The sequence below is a fragment of the Macrosteles quadrilineatus genome, unplaced genomic scaffold (genome assembly GCF_028750875.1).
Source record: "Macrosteles quadrilineatus isolate MER2022 unplaced genomic scaffold, UCM_ALF_1.0 Scaffold_8__2_contigs__length_117827958, whole genome shotgun sequence".
Classification (NCBI taxonomy): domain Eukaryota; kingdom Metazoa; phylum Arthropoda; class Insecta; order Hemiptera; family Cicadellidae; genus Macrosteles; species Macrosteles quadrilineatus.
In genome coordinates, this window is record NW_026542601.1 from 6587103 (window position 1) to 6605497 (window position 18395).

The 18395-nt window shown below is 35.2% G+C and overlaps 1 protein-coding gene across 1 annotated transcript in view; it reads left to right on the top strand.

Annotated features, from left to right (window-relative positions):
• The first annotated feature begins 472 nt into the window (after positions 1-472).
• Positions 473-18395, top strand: part of LOC128999377 (zinc finger protein ush) — a 218991-nt gene continuing 201068 nt past the window's right edge. Inside the window, exon 1 of the mRNA XM_054425851.1 lies at positions 473-618. Within this exon, the coding sequence (XP_054281826.1) occupies positions 579-618 (40 nt within the window). The 5' untranslated portion in view covers positions 473-578. The remainder of the gene's footprint in view (positions 619-18395) is intronic.

Below are 18395 nucleotides of genomic sequence, written 5' to 3' on the forward strand. Positions count from 1 at the left end.
TAGGCATCACCAAGTCTGTTAACACTCCGTTCACTAGGTATAGATAGACACTTACTGAACATGGTATGGAAATGCGAATATCTGCGAGTATCTGCAAGAGCTGCGACCATTACCATTCTACTTGAACCAATCTGGCCTCTCACCAGTCTCACCTAGTCTTCAGCACCTAGTCCAGCACCACAGCCCGCGGCCCGCGGTCACCCGTGTCGAAATGCCCAGTTGGAAATGTCAGCCAATGAGGCAATATTAATGTCCTCGGAGTAACTCCGTTTTGAGTAAACGCCCACGAAAAGTAACCCAACTCCCCGTGTCCTCGGTATCTCTAGGAGTTATCAATTTTTAATGATTTACGACCTGGCACTTCCAATTGAGTGATTACCGATGTAGATAGATAGCGCCGGATGGTTATCTGCAGGCAGGGTGGGGGAGGAGGCGCGGAGACCGGCTCAGTCCAGTCGCTTTTGCGCGCTCGTGCTGTGAGGTGCTACAGTCAGTGTCGTGTCGAGATACGTCAAACATAACCTAAAAGTTGTAACATGTGCTAATCAGCTGATCTGCCATTGAGGTGATGCGGTAGAATGTCGAGGAGGAAGCAGAGCAACCCTAAACCACTAAAAGGTCAGTGTTTGTACTTTGGTGTGTTTATGAACACTTATCTCACCGGTTAATGGGCTTTGATAGGTAAGAGATAAACACTATCTTCAGCTACTTACGCTAACGACTTCAAGTCGCTTTACGTAAGTGAAGAATGTCTGAGGATGGTGTATTGTCTGGAATGTTTGTTTGCGGTATTGCTACGCGTTGGAAACGATAAGTGCAAGTAACAGAAACTGTTGAAACAAGCAAACAAATCATTCATCCCGTCGTAATTGGTTGAAACGGTCCCAACTGAATGTATAATCTTATTTTGAATCTCATGAGCTCAATTGTAATTTGGTTAAAGCACATTTTCACAACTTTCTTCACTGTAACTTCGTCTAAGCCTTCTATGATGTGTGTCAATGCATCGTGTATATTTTAAGGTGTATATTTTCCCAACCAGGCCAATTGTACAAATCCTGTACAATGTTGTCACTCGAGTTGCTACAAATTTTAGTAAAATCAAACATATTTTATTGTAAAGCGTGTTAAAATTTCCACAGATACTCAGCCCTCGAAGCCACGTTTTATCAGATAATACTCTCGAGCGATAAGATAACATTTACAGTGATGATAAGTTTGAAATATTTTATCAGCCAGAATCCATTGTTTTAACATAGATAGGCTATTATGTGGCAGTTAAGTACTCGGAATATGTGGTAAATGAACGTGAACAATGTAATGCGCATATCGCTCTTGGTTCCTAAGTTAAAAATTAAAATGTAAATTCGGGTTTACGAGTGTGTCTTAAAACTATGGGTAGTTTGTTGTTGTGTGAAAACATATATTGTTATTTAATGGGTAAAAAAATATACTGTATTTTAACTCAATGTGTATTGGCTTTAACTTAATATTTCCAAAAACATTTCTATTGCAGTTGTAATAATGATTCAACTTCTGATTTAGTAAAAATTAGAAGTAGATAATATGATAATATTATGATGATTTTCAAGTTATTTCGCACATGATTAAGCCTGCAAACAGGATAACTAATATTCATTACAATCAGCTGTTTTTGTTTTATGTTGCTATTGTTATTGTTGCACTCGTTATTGATTCAATATGAGTTCAGTTTCCAATAGTCAATTCTGGTAGGCCTATCCATCCAATAATCAGTGAAACGTGATACTGTAGTACTGGGTTTTGAAAGACAAACTGCTAAAGGGTTCAAGGAAGTTTAATAGAAGTTTTAAATACCCTCACTATTCATAATGCGTAGTTTTAGAGTCCGCTTGCATGTTTGCCATTCTAAAAATACAAAATTATTAAAACTAGTAGGTGACTTTTCTAACGCTATGATATAGGTACCTACATTTTCACTCCCGTATAGTCATTTTATCAACTCCCAACACAAAATGTGAAATGCATGGTGAGATTCATCAAATCAACTTAAACAATTCACGACTAATGTAGCCACAAAGTAAAACAAAACATTAACACCTTGGCTATCTAGCAGATACCGCTATTTGCACTTATACACTTATAGTGGCAATTTATATGAGAGCGAATACCACGCTAATGCATGCATTACTCAGATGTAAATTAACAGGTAAAACTGGTCGGATTATTGAAAAGTCGTACACAGTAATTATCACTATTAACACTAGTTGCGTGTTCGTGTCCGGGGAATGAGTCAATTAATCAGCTGATGCCTGATGGGAAGATGGTTAATCAGCTGTCTGCGGCTGTATCTCTGGTATGTCGGTGTCATTTTACCTCAGCTGTATCTACCCGTGTTATCGGCTTCTAATAGCTTTATTTTTCGTTGATATGTGAGATTCTCTGTAGGGTAGTGGGGAGGGTTGTAAAATCAAAGACTGACTATTTTTTTATTACTACACTTTTTAGGATGTAAATTGTTTTAAACAAGTTTGGAAACCCATGTATTTCACTGATATAAGGGACATTTGTTTGTGCTTGTTATGGATTGCTAAAAAATCTTAAAAGTAAGCATTCGTCAAACTAAACCTGATTTTAAATTATCTGCACAAAAAACTGCCGATTGTAACGCCCAGCTGTATGGAAATTTGCAGCCTCTCAATATTAGTTATGTTTGAACTGTAATGTAATTGATATTTACCATTTGGGAAAAAAACTATAACTACTAGATCATTTGCTTGCCTATTTTGGAAAAAGGTGGGAACTCCTTTCGGCAACAATTGTATTGTTGTCATTACACCAACAATGTTACAATTCAATAAATAAAATGTATGCAGTTCTTAACATTGTTAACACAAACTGTTTTGTAGCAGCTTCGAAGATATATTTTATTTTTGCAAGGCACCGTCGACTCTAATTGTAATCGCCAATAGTAGAACAGCGCCAACTGGTTATAATCGTTAAATGGTGTTTTAACCGCTTAGTTATTGGATGAAATTATTTCTTTTTTCAAATACTAGGCTAAGGAAACTAGTTTACAATATTGTATGATATATTGTAAAATATGTATATCCTTTGAAAGGCACCGTTAAAGCTACTGTTCTTATTTAATAGTGAAATATTGTTTAACCGTTTCTTTTTGGGTTAAATTAGTTACTTATTTCAAAAACGAATACTGTTTAAAATATTGTAAATTATGTTTATCCATTATTTTTTTTGTTCGTAAAATGATTGCACCATGTGAATGTTTCACATTGCTCTATTATCCTTTAAACACTCATGAGGTGTTTTGTATGATTATAACAATCGCTAGAATTGTTTTAAATACTTTTGAGAATTTAACTTGGGATTGTCCCTTGCAACTTTGCAGTTTTAAATATATCTTTAAGGAAATCGCACTTATTATAGCAAATAATATGAATAGCATGTTTTTGTTAACATAATACATTCAGGGCTTCTTATTTAAGCTGTGAAAAAAAATATATATAGTCTCTATATTTTAAACAAACTACAACAAAACAGGCGAACATCGACTGGAAAGACGATTGATTAAAATTTAACTGTCGTGGAAAGAATTGTGCATAAAAAACACTCAAATGAAGTTTACCACTAAACATCAAAAACAGCTTGTGTTGTTAAAAGGGGGAGAAATTCTTTTAGACTAGAAAATGTAATTTTAATGTTGTCCTTTTTGTACTCAATGGTTAATTTAAGAAAGCAAAGTTACGATATAATGATTTTAAAAATGGCCAGTCTTTGGCAGTTGTAAAGGGCGGCAGGCGCGATAAGCAACCCGCACAACTCGCAAGTAGCCATATTGCATCGCTGCCGCCGTTACAACTTTGAATGTGATGCGCGCCAATTCTCTAGTTACTGTATAAAGAAATATGTTATCGGCCTATAGCTACTGTCGTTTTGTCAATCCACATGTATCTCAAGGTCTGTACTGTATAAGATTTATCTGTAGTAATAAATACAAATTACTACCGGGAAGCAGCCCCACAACATTTTGGTTTCATAGTTCGTCACACAGCCAATTGAGTCATTGACGCACATATAAATAGTATTTTTAAATTACACCTCGTAAGTAAACATTGGTCCTGTTGTAAAACTCATTTGAGCCTGTTTACCCAAGTTAGTGCTGCTTTATCTAGTAGAGTCACAGTGATTATCTACCTGATAATCACATAAAAGACAATCGTATATGACTCATTGTCTAAGTTTAAGCCAGGTTCTAACCTATTCATAACTAACTCCTCTTGAATTTCGAGGATTTCTAAATAGTTTCAATTAGAAACATTCATCCACAGTTGGAATAGGTTCAAGTCGTGTAGTGTTTCCATATTGGATGTATTGTATCCTCGTTAGGAACATACGTGTGTTTATATTGGACATCGGATGGTCGGGTGATCCGGTACGTGTACTACGGATTAATGTCACCGGATAGAAGCTTTTCACCCGGGGATCCGGTTCATCCTTGTACTCTCCTGTGAGGCTTTATTTTATCTTCAGTTATCTAGTTTCTCTATTTTCCTTGTGTTCTGTGTCTTCCAAGTATCATTGATTGTAGTAACTATTGTTACTAATGTTTATATTGGAAGAGTTATATAATGATGTGGTTGGGTTATGTGGTTATAGTGCTCACCTGAAAGTCAGAAGGTCCCTGGTTCGATTCTGAGAAGAGCCGGTAATTTTTGTGATGGTTTGACACTAGACCCGACTGGCCTTAATCATCAGTGTGATCTATGATTCTAGCTAAATAGACACTCCTAGCACATACAACAGAAACCTTAAACAACAGAAACATTAAAGTATTATATTGTCTGTGCTCCTAGTTACAAGCTACACAGGTCGTCTCCAAGCTTATAATACGTACGTCTGTCTTAATAACGTGATCATGTTAAGTCGCGAAAATTTGTACATGTAACTGCATGGAATATAATAGTAGGCCTATAAACTAAAACATAAATACATTCATGGATAAGTTTCGAAACCAAACCTAGCTTACAATAACCATAGGGGCTTTTACCTGTGACCCAGGTTTAAATGTTTGTTTGCTGGTATTCAAAATCAAAGCTTTCACATAAGTTAGTATACATTCGTTGTTCATAATGTAAAAACACCTTGAACCGCGCATTTTGGTGAGTAATTAATATCAATAAGCGTTCCTTATCAAAAATAAATTTTAATTTGTAAACAAAAATCCAAATTTTCATTTTTTATGTTCTGCTAATTGTTAAACATTACCGTACTAACGATTATTTGAGGTAACTATGACTTTGGTGCTCAAGTCCATAAGCTGCTGGAGCTTAGAATGAAATAATTGTTGAATTTTGTATTCTGAAAGTTAGATGTTTGAGATGGATGCAGCTAGCCGGAAGATTACTGGTGTTATCACGGGGCGAAAGTCGAACTAGTGATAAGATGCCCTCTATCTCCCTTATCACTGTTGTGTAATCATTGGTCTCCGTACCATCGGAATCACATATCACGAAACCATCGGCTGTTGGAATATAGTTGGAGTCATATAACATGGCGGGTCGGCTCCATAGGCTAACCGAATATAGTTCGAGTTAAGTAACATTGCGCTTTCGAGGACGTAGAATGCACAATCCGTCGAAATATGCTAAAATAGATTAATCAATTTAATAGCTCATCTAAGATACCACCTTAGCGCGCAAATCACGTAGGATAGTCATGGACGCAATTTGAACGTTGTAAACTTGCCACGAATTCAGCTTTAAATAAAAGATTTAAAAGGCTTCTTCATATAATGATAACTTGCTTCGTGGTTATAAATACTGTTTTTTTCTTCAAACAAATCAAATCAAAAATTTATTTTATTTTGTATAAAATTATCATTTTTACAGTTTTTACAAAATATAATATTACAATAGATGGTTATAACTGAATAACTTAAAAATACACGAAATTAACTCCACATATGAGAACCCGTGCGTGGGAGTGAGCCGTTTTATATTGTAATAAGAAAGAATAAGAAACTCTGATACATAGTTAAAACAAATAAACTTCTAATTACTGGCATGACTACAAAGTGCTAGCGGAATTTTGGCCGAAGAAATCGGAACATAGATTATGGAACATAAAAAGACTATTAACTTTTATTTTTATGAATCATTCTTATTCGTAGTAAATCGTTTTCACACACTCAAAATCTAGTTTTAAATGAAAAATACTAAAAATACCCTGTCCTAACATATTCAAGTACAAACTACAAAAACTACTATACAAAAAGAGACACATATATATATCACCTTTGAGGTAGTAGTCTATTGTCCAAAATATATTAATAATATTAATTGTCGTTGATCCACTACCTAAATTGGGTCCTTTCACCCTTTCTTTTACGAAAAAAATATAAGATTGGTCAACTCATTTAGACTATAGAATCTATGTGCGTATTTTTACTAGATCCGTTGTGATACAAACTGTTTTAACCAAACAATATAAATTCAGTAATATCTGTAAATTATCAATTAAAACCACGTTTATTTAAGTCAGAGCCGAATAGGCTATTCGTTATTCATTAGGTAAACTAATACGTGCCATTTTGCACACTTCGGTCGTGATATGTCTCATTCTTGTCCTGTTTAGCTCAAAGATCTATATTGTTCAATATTTTCTGTTAAAATCACGTGTTTTGCAAGCTTACCAGATTCTGGACTATCACACATAGATCAGATGGTCCAAAGAGTGTGTTATCAATGTTGGTGACAAACAGTTCTTATCTATGTTATCAGCCTCAACTCTGTCAATATCTGTTTATAAACATGGACAAAACCATCTTTGTTCAGTGTTAACAGCTCTCTAACTATTTTTGGAATTTATTTCGTATTATTTTATCATTGGTCAAGGTGGTTATAATTTGAAACACGATGTTTGTTCACCTTTAGTGGAAGACTCGTTATTTTCACTCAAAACCATGTTTATGACATAAAAAACTGATCGTAGTTAAAGAAATTATCGGCGTACCTATTATTCAAAGTTCCCTTATGTGGGTACCCCCGCCACAGCAAACCCGCAGACTAAGCGAATTTCAATTTACCTGGCTGGATTCCTACTAAAATATTCCCTAAAATTTTCAGATCTATTTCCTATTTCAATAACATTAATTTTAGTGAGTACTTAGGTTTCCTGCTACGGGGAAGATATTAAGGCGTGTTTTTTATTGAAATGTTGATAGCTTAGTATGAAATAAACAAAATTTCCAAATTTGATTAAAATATATCCATAAACAAACTACAACAGTTTACTTATTCTCCATAAGAATAACATGGGAATTTTAAATTTACAATTTTTGTAATTATCTCCATGACCGTTAGGCATACAACAACGCTTCAATATACAACATAATTTCTTTTTTTAAGCTCTACAAAATGGTTTGGAGAGAAATATGTTTCGATATTAATTCATAGGGTCCCACTCCCGTACCCTTGGATCTATTATGCATATAAAAATTATTGTGTCGATTGATTTTCATAGAAGCGGCAAAAGGTTGATTTTCAATGTTTTTCATCTTATTCTCAAACTTAAAACGGCAATTATTTTATTGATTGGTTCTATGCAAACTCTACAGTAAAAACTTTAATCTACAAAAACAATAATATTTAAATTTACTTAGTATTTTCCAACATTGAATTTTCTTCATAGCACAATTTGTTAAAAAAATACAAAAATATTTTGTGAACTTATGTGTTAAGTCTATTTATTTGACTATGATAAATCATGGTATTTATGTACTCGAGGTAATCCTAGTTGTTTTGTAGCAGCTTTAAAGGATTCATTTACGTAATTTGAAGCACACCCATTTGAAAATCACTGACGGGTAGGATATTTATTTCTAAACTAGGTACATATTACCATGTATAGCGCAACGAAATACTGTATGAATATGATCATTTATTCCCTCGCTACCTTTGGAGAAATATATATCTATTATTAGTAATCATCGTAAGAATGAATTTTTTCTTATTTGAACGTAACCTATTGGTACTTTACAACACGTCCAACCGGGAGGTAAACTTGAGTCCAAGCGTTATCGTTATCTCACAAGCGGGCCATTACCTGCAGTGTAGTGTCGCGGCGATATCTCCAGTATCAAGGTAGGGGCGGAGATATGAGGGCATCTTATCTCTTATCACTATCAGTATGATCCCGCGTCCGTGGTGAAACTATCGGTGGAAATCGAACAATTGTGTGCGTTTATTATGTACGTCTTATGATGGATCCCCTATTCTATAAATATGTGTAATCTTGTGTTTTAAATCATCATCTGTGTACGTCCTCAATATAATGCGGTCAAACTTGCTGAAAGATTTGTTCCATCGTCAAGACCGTCGTAGCCCGACAGTGTGGCGCGCTGCACAACAAGGGAAGAAATTAAAACATCATACAATTCATAAACAGTCCCACAAAAGCTACAGTATCTTATTCATTTATTAAATCTCTCTTTTAGTCAAAAGATTTCCCAAAACAATAAATCATGATAGTTTTTCGTTGAATCTTTCGTATTTTACATCTTTTATAGTATAAGATTTTAAATTACCTCCATTTAAATGAGTTATAATTGGACATTTGATACTTTGTGTAGATATTTCTCCTATCTGTATCTAAGTTTGAAGTCAATCGCGTAAGGGGTTCAAAAGTTATCAATACAATATTGGATTAATCACATACATCAGACAGAAAACGAGGCATTTCAGAGCCATTTATTGCATGTTTGTATTGTTTTAACACATCCTGTATAATTTCATGATCTACCAGAAACTCTAAGCATCTACTTGTTATTTTAATTTGGTCTCATGTTTGTTTCATGTCCGTGGTTTCTTGTTTGTATATGTGTTTTGACGATTCTTTACAACACAAGTGATAAAAAAGAGATTGTTCTCATTAATTTGGTATCCAGCTTGATAATAATCTTCTCGAAGCCAGTGCTTGACAAAAAACAGGTTTACTCGACAGTACAACAGGTATTTTAACATTTTTATTTGTTTATTTTAGAATTATTGAATCAAGTCTTTAAAAATGTGTTAACGATATGCTTTTGCGGTTTTGGTTGCAAGAGAACAGCCTATACCATGGTCCAGTTACTATAACGATTATACATTTGACTCTAGTGGAGGTAGACTTATGATCCCAATGTAAAGCATGTCCATGTGGGTTGTTCAGTCTCTTCTGTTTTCTCTGATTTTAGAGTGAATGTTGTAGGCCATGCACTCGTAGTTTAGGTATTAATAGTGGTACAGACAATAAATTACCAATAGATTTTTTAAATACATTGTAAATAACAAAGCGTCCTCTATATAATCCGGGCAAGAATATACTTTTTTTCTGTCTTCAACTGATCTGTTAGATATATAACAACAAAAATCTACAAGAAAGTTTAATTTACTATTGACGTATGTGGAACATACTGTTATTTTACAATTAATTTCTTATCATAATCGTACATTGTTTCTTAACAGGCGCACACATATAAACGGGCTGGACCATTAGATGTATACATTGTTGTCTGAGATAGGCCCTATCATGTATGTTTGTAGTTTGCCGGAACACCGATATATTCACCCAAGGTTCGCAGAGTTTCCAATACCTTATCTACGCTGTTATCAGTTGTGACCCTGCCTTATCTCCCCCCCCCCTCCACAACCCCACTGACTACATTTTATATCTTCTCCAACACTTTTATGATTTTTTAAGCTAAATAAGTATAAGTATGTTGAACTAGAGGGTAAAAGTGGATTAACAGTAAAAAAAATATATGTTTATGAATAATATTTTATAGATGAGTTTTTTTGGTTAATCACAAATCTATTGAAATAACTCAGCTGCAATTTTACACAAAATGATATTTAAGAACCCGGTCAACAAACGCATCTGCCTATTTTATATTATTTTCTAAGTGGATTTAACCTTAAAATGCTGTCTAATTATCTGAAAAGAGGTCAGATGTATAGAGAATTACTTTTAATTCTGTTGTATTCAACAATCCTTGCCGATTTTACATTTATATTGATTAGCTGAAGACATTTTTAATTTCAGTTCCGCCCGGTACCAGATTATAGAGTGGTGTTTTTAGAGGTGGCCGTGCTCTTTGTTGTTTTATAATTCCTTTCTTGTTATACAGCCAATATAAAAACTATTTCAATTCAACTACAAATAAAACTACTGTATACACTCATAAGCACAGAGAAGCTTTTACTCTTATGATGATACATATACAGTTTAACCCAAAAACGTATAGAACAAATCGTAAAATACATCACAATAAAAGAGAAAAAATATTAAGCATTTGGTTGAGATTAGCGCACTCAAACACCACCAACACAAATATCCATCAAACGTAACTCAATATTATGAGGAGACTAGTGTACACCACTTGCACTATTTAAAGTCACCTACCATATATGTTTGTAGTTGTCTTGTTATAGTTATCCTATTGGAAAGGGTTGTACTGTGTAGTTACTCTATTGGAAAGGGTTGTACTGTGTAGTTATCCTATTGGAAAGGGTTGTACTGTGTAGTTATCCTATTGGAAAGGGTTGAACTGTGTAGTTACTCTATTGAAAAGGGTTGTACTGTGTAGTTACTCTATTGGAAAGGGTTGTACTGTGTAGTTACTTTATTGGAAAGGGTTGTACTGTGTAGTTACTTTATTGGAAAGGGTTGCACTGTGTAGTTACCCTATTGGAAAGGGTTGTACTGTGTAGTTAAGCTATTGGAAAGGGTTGTACTGTGTAGTTATCCTATTGGAAAGGGTTGTAATGTGTACTGTAGTAGTTATCCTATTGGAAAGGGTTGTACTGTGTAGTTATCCTATTGGAAAGGGTTGCACTGTGTAGTTACCGCATTGGAAAGGGTTGTAGTGTGTAGTTATCCTATTGGAAAGGGTTGTACTGTGTAGTTATCCTATTGGAAAGGGTTTTAGTGTGTAGTTATCCTATTGGAAAGGGATGTACTGTGTGTTAACCTATTGGAAAGAGTTGTACTGTGTCTGTGTAGTTAACCTGTTGTTGTGTATTGAGCGTGAACACAATGGTTGATTCAGACTCGACGAACGCTTTAATAACGATAAACGTAAGCAGAATAAATAACTAGCTACAAAGCGTGTAGGAGTGATAAACAATAGAGCTATCGCGGGAACATCTGAGACTGACTGATAAGGTGACTTCCGCCGGAAACGACAGATAAGAGATAAGAACGTCCGCGAGCACCTGTAGACCTGTAGACGTCACTACTTCAGGTCTACTCACCATAGGCTAGGAGTTGATGGGCCACAATTTATAACATTGCCATTATTTTTCAGCCAGAATACAAGATACATTTTAAAACTGAAAGTTTTTATTTCGTCAACACAGTAAAATGTGGTAAAACATCAATACATAAATATAAAACATTAAACCCTCTCACTCGTTGGAATCGTGTACAGTTAAGCTATTAGACGGATGAATCTATAAGAGGATATGTTAATCCATAATTTTACGTCAAAAGGAATACAACGTTACAATTAAACGCCAGATATGACGTAGTGAAAGAGCGAGGGTTGGTAGAGGGGGGGGGGAGAGAGAGAGAGAGGGAGAGAGAGAGAGAGAGAGTAATTGAGTGGACGCGGGATAATCAGAGATAAGCCGTAGCCAGGTCTGTTATCAGTAGTCCCCCACCCCTCTCCACCTTCCTTTCATGCTAATCTCACCAGAGTTGCTGATAAGAGCTCCTTATTTATTGCGCCATTATCTCGATGCGAACTGCCAAATCTTCAGTTGAATGCTTCCATCTTGAAATCTCCCTCTTTCTCCTTTGCTTATCGCTGCGTTTCACTTTTATCCGTTTTTGTACCCGATTGTTGTTCGAAATTTCATTTTCGTTGTTGTATGGAATTCTGAATAATTTGATAGTAGAGATGATTACTAGTTTGTGTGAATCATTTTTGCGTGAACTTTGCTTATTTATTTGGATTCAACGGCTTGGGAAGGAATTGGGTGTTAAAATAAATGTAGATTAGTTCTAAATATTTTATTAATTTGGTTGTTAAGTTCATGATTTGTCACAGATTATTCCCTTATAGATAATCACTCTGTGGATTAGCTGGAGACAATTTTTAAGTACGTTTAAGTACGGTAACGCCTGATTGCGGTGATATCTCTATTTTTTTCCGGTTATCTTAGTAGTTTTATTGTTATTCCCAACAAACAGAACGGACGCAGGTACTTTTCTGATGAAAGAGCAAATCAATCATGTAATAAAAGAACAGTTGAGATTCAAGCTACTTTTTTTCAAAACCTCGGGATCGTAATGGAATTGGATAAACAAAAAGTCAGAAACATGACCGACGATTTCGGCGCTTTTGACGCCAGCGTAATGGAGATAAGGGATTTCTCGTTGAGTAATGTTTCTGATAAGAGAGCCTGGACTCAAGGACCTCTGGCTATCGTCTTGCCGATGACGTCACAGACAGTAAACAGACCCCCTCCCCCTCTCCCCTCGTGTTGTGGTGGTGGGGGGGAGGGGGGAGTCATGCATGAGCACTACCACAATAAACCTGTCATTAGAGGCAACATTATCTGACTGCTCGCTAATTTATGTCCGCCGTTTCCTATTACACTATTTATTTAGTTTCGTAATTAATAATCGAAAATCGTGCCTAGATTGTGTAAAGCGAAGGATAAGCCTTGGAGGTAGGGTATTGGCTGTAGCGGAATAAGATTTTTGTATTGCAAGATTACGGACGAGATGTAGACTCATGCGGTAGAATGTTCTTATTAAAATGTAGCATTTGCTTTGATGGACACTTGTGGTAGATTTGGAATTACTTTTTATAAGTGTTCGACCACTTTTTACCCTGACTTTGTTCGTCTACACGAAGGTTAGGCTTGTGCGAGGAACGTACCCAACAAAGCAAAAGGTCAGATAATTTGTGCTGATCAATTAGATAGCAGGATAGGTAAGACATAGCTGAAAATAAGATTAGGCATTTGAATACATTTATCCGTTTTGCATTCAGATCTCCAAATGTATTAAGTAGTCCTACAGTATACAGTTAGAGGTGGAGGTGGTGGTGAAGATAATGTTCGGGGTTAAAGTAAACGTATAACCCAACATAGCTTATAAACCAACAGCGCACAAGACATCCTACTCCATTCCTCATATTTTACTCATATTCATGTTTAAATGTACATAATTACGTCACTGCCTCAAAGTACCGATATCCAAATCAATAGACCAGCGACAACACTATAATTTGATTAGTGAGACTTTGAAAGTATCGCCTCTTAACTATTAACCCTAATGATTAGTCGTGTCAAAGTCTAACTGCATCTATATTATTCTGCCACTCAAGACGCAGGATCAATCCTTCAACCCAGGATCAAGATTCCGCGAGACATAGGCCTCGTGACTGTTATTTTTACTCCCGCACATCCGACCATACATATATACATCAAGTGATGAGAGATTTCCGAGAAATTTGTTAGTAGGCGAATTGTAGTCGTGCCTCTACAATCTGAGATCTGTAGTCACACCCCCCCCCCCCTCACCCACCGGTGACAACTGGCCAATAACAAATGAGCCGGGAGTATCAGCTGATTAATAATGTGACACATTTATACACTCGGCGAGGTCCATGTGTCAACCAGACAGAGCAGACAATGCTAGTTCTTGTATTGCTGCCCCTACACCTTCTATTGCATGTTGGGTCGAAGAGTGTGCCACTTTTGTTCCGCAGTTGAAGACTAATTTCTTCACATCACTTTTGTTCTGGGGGTCAGCAGGTAGATTTAGAGGCCAGCTGAAACTTCGCTTTTGTTCCTCGGACATCTCTCTTGTTCCGTGAGAGAGGGGGCTGTACTCTCCCTCCCCAAAATCCTCCGCGGAACAAAAGTGATGTTTCGGCCGGCCTCGAAATCTACCTGTTGACCCCCGGAACAAAATTAATGTGAAGAAATTAGCCTTCAACCGCGAAAAAAGCGATACAGCAAGGTCAAAGTAGGTTAGGTTAGAACTTGGATGGTTGTTTAGTTTGATGGATATATTTTCTATATTTGGCTACTTCTTCCTACGGCCTAAATGGCTAACTATGAAAAACAGAAATTATCGTCAAATTATATTACTCGTGAATTTTCACAAACTGCCTGATGGGATCTAAAGATGGCTAGAGCACCAAGGGGTGCCTTACCAATTCCTCATTAAGCCTATGTAAAATATGATTAAAAAATAATGTGATTTCTCTTTAATTCCCATGATGATACATTCAAACATTTTGAATCCGATTCTCTGTAATATTTTCCATGGTAAAAAAGCCGAACACACCACTAAATAATCCACAAGTATAATTACGTACCACACATGTGATGAAATATCGGCAGAGAGGTGTGAGGCGAGGGTAGATAGTAACACAATAACACCCTTGTAATGAAGAGCCAATAACTGGATTCCAACAATGCTAGGTAAGATAGCCACAAGATATTGTGTGGCCTTTGTGTTGACAATCTCAACTCAGCATCGTAATGATTATTGTCATGTGTGAAGTTTACTGGCGTGACCATTCCCTATGGCCACAGTATTATTGTTGTAAAGTATTACATAACTGTATATAATTTGCCGTTTTACACGTTTTCCATTTATTGATTAAAATCAGTTTTGAGAAGTTTAAAACGTAAGTTTATAGAGTGTGAAGTGGTGAACTTAGAAAAAGTAATTCTTTGAAGGAATTTCACTTTTTAATACTAAAACCAAGTGAATTAACTAAACGAACATATTTCAACAATAAAGTAATGGCTTTTCACGGACTCTCAATAGGGTAAAGAGTTCTAAAGGAAAAGAACTATGCATAAGTTTTGTAATATCTCGTACAAGATTAACAAAGTACATGCTGTAACCATACTATTGATTATAAATAATTTCTATAAAGTGACGCGTGTTGTTTTCAATTTTCTTTTAATCCGATCATTTGAGGACAATTGTTTTTGTAAAAGACCGAAAGATAAATTGAAATATTTTCAAAACATATTTTCTTCCCCTCTAGATTTTTAATATTTTTAGGAATTTAATATGATACAATCATTACTCAAATTTGTGTTGGCAATCGAGGAGACATTTTCATATTTTCCTACTGGTCAGGGATAAGTTTTTTTTTTTACGAAAATAACCGAAACAATTCTCTGATAATAATAAGGAAATTATGTTTTTCGGTGCGAGCGCGTCCTGAGGAACACGATTTTTTCACTTTTTAGTTTGAAACTATTAACGACTTTCAGCAACTTCTTGCAATCTCTCAGCTATGCAACGTATCTCTCAGAAATAACGTGTGATAAAACTACTTGAACAAACATAGTAACATAAAAACAACACTACGAATTAAACACAACGCGTTCTATGCAACTTGGCCTTATCTCTTTCCTCGTGAGAACAACTGCAGCATTTATCTTGTAAAACTGCAGCAATGAGAACTGTCGAAACATCGGCGCGACGTTGGTGATAAGAGAGACAAAAAGCCGGAGTTGCTTGTTATCACCCCCATGCGTCTTATCGTCACAACCCTCATGTCTATGTCTCCGCGAACAATAATTACTGTATATAGTCTCCTTCTGTCGTCACCAGACGAGTGCTGTCTTAGGTTTGATAAAACTCCCTCTCTCTGGGCGTTCAAAGGGATGTGGGCTTTTATACGGTTTGTTTTGTTGAAGTAAGATAAAAATATATATTACTAAAATAATATTAAAAAATACTTTATATTACAAAACTATACTTTAATTAGACTTATCTATTTTCACCCCACGTTGTAAATAAAACACGTGATTGGAATTTATTCCATTTGTTTTGATTTCTGTTTATATATCGGTGTTATTTTGTCACCAGCATTGCAACCCGTAAGGTCCATGTTAATAGTTTATAATTTTAAATTATTTTTTGTGTTTATTGTTTAGCCTATTCTAATTTATAAAGGGATTCTGCACATCTTCAATCAAATATCTTTCTAACAGTATGCGTAGATTTTCACTGCAATGCACACGAGTAAAAAGGTTATCAAGAAACATGCTTGCTTATTAATATGTAGGATACTTACTTTTGGGAGTTACGGGAGGAATACAGATAATGCAAACTATCAGAAAACAATTCCACATAATTAGACATGAGGTTACTTTAAATATCATAATTATTTTAAAACACTATTGAGAGGTGAAACAGTTTACAGATAATTTTGACTATCAACATTCTTGTCATCGACATGACTGTTTGTTTGTAACTGATCAATATTATGATCGTGTTAAAATTAAAATTATAAATACCGACACAAATATTTTAGTTAACTCTTCGGTTTAAGCCTTTTTACACATTCAGTGGTTTAACTTGAGATTTATTTATTTTTTTATTTTCTTATTTAACACTATTATATTAATATTTTACAATATTTCAAACAAAAGATTAGGACACTATTATTTTATGTCAAAATAACCAAAATATAAAAGGCTTTGTGCAGTTATCACTACTTTTTAATATTGGGGATAAAATCATGCATGTCCAATGATAAAGTAAATATGTTTATTATGTTGGATTTTATTTATAATCTTCTAAACATGCGTGAAACAACAAATGGATTTGTCATCCTTGATAGTATAATAGGGATATTTGTCAAACTGACCTAACTACCCGGAGAGTTCGTTTATATTTTTATAGGTTTTGATAACCGCCCAACCTTTGGGACCATATCATACGTTCATAATCGTAGACCACCAATCACCGCTCTCCAATGGTTTACAAAAGACCGCAATTAAGTCAAATCAGAATATCGTAAGATAGCGATTATTAACTCTAGATAGAGCGTATTATTTATTGCTCATAAACGAACTATTATAGATGTCAAAGATCTTAATCGTCCACTTAAGATACGGAATTCTCAAATTAAGCCGTATTAAAACGGCGTTATCTGATAACAGATTCGGAGCTGTAGCATCTGTCGTTGCTTTGTATATTAATTGGGCTGTGAATTTCGTTATCACTCTTATCAGTCGAGATATCATCAAAAGGGGTTTAAGTTGAGCCCCTCTCGAGGCATAAACAAAGTTACGCAAGAGGGTTTGTTTTAGGAAGAATTGTAGTTGCGAATATGACTAGCGAAGAAACTGAAAATGCAATGGATCACTTTGGCGAACAAGTAAATAAATTAAAATAAATAAATAACTCATTGAAAGTAAATAGTTTGAGTTAGGCCTATTTAAAAATTGTAATGCGTAGGCAAATAATGCAAAGTAGGCATACATCACTTGTATAAAATGTTTGCCGATAATGCCGTCAACTCGTAGACTTTTACCGAGTCTAAACAGTTTTTTTACATATTGAAACCATCGAAATATATTTGAAACTGGCATAAAACTGTACAACACAATGGTATAGGGTATATAGGGTAACTGCAGTAGGGTTGCAGGGGGATTGCAGTAGGGTAAGTGTTTATATGGAGTTGCTGTGCTTGATAAGAATTCAAATTATTGTCGGTTAGACCATGGCAAAGATTTAAAGCTTTTTTACTGTTCCAAAAATACCCCAGCAATCCTTGACTCTTTCAATAAATGGTTCTGGCTAAAGAAAAAGTCTATCTCAGTCAGTAACAAAGATATACAAGGCATTTCAGTCCATTCTACACCCACCTTTCACTCATATTTTGTAATAAATAGCCCAAATCTTGGTTATAAATATTGAAATAAGAAGTGTGAATATGCACTGAAAGTGTAGAGTAGAGTTCTGGTAAGAATATTTTACAAAGAGACGTGAGAAAAGAAATGTAGATGTTTTTTAACTTTCTCAATTGGTTAATCTAAATCACCACCTATTCAAACAGAATTTATTTTTTAATTATTCCAAATAGATAGAATCTCGTGAAATATCACAGGTTCCGTGTCTGCAGTAAATTATAACCTGAAGGGGGCGCTTTTAGACAAATCGTTGATGGTGGGGGGCAGAGGCCGAAGGAGAGATAAATGGTTACAATGGAGGAATGTTGGAATGCGAAATGGAGAATGATTGAGAGAGGACAAGATACAACTACAATAGTGGAGAAACCTGCATGGATAGAAACCAACTGTAGCAGGTTCGCTCTGGTGGTAACTAGACACTGTGGCTAGTTATGTACAGAGTTTTTTCATGATATACCAGGCTACATGAACATTTTAATTTGACTTTCTTTTATTTTTTTAGTCAAGTAAAACTAAGATTTTATAAGAGTCTCCAGCTAGCATTTTTTTCCCAACATTTTTGTTTTTTGCAGGTTGAATATTCAAAGTTTGTTTTAAGAATTGGGTTTCTTAGTTTTTTGAGTCAAATAAAAGTGAGATCTTGTAATAGTATTTTAGATTGTTATAAAGTGA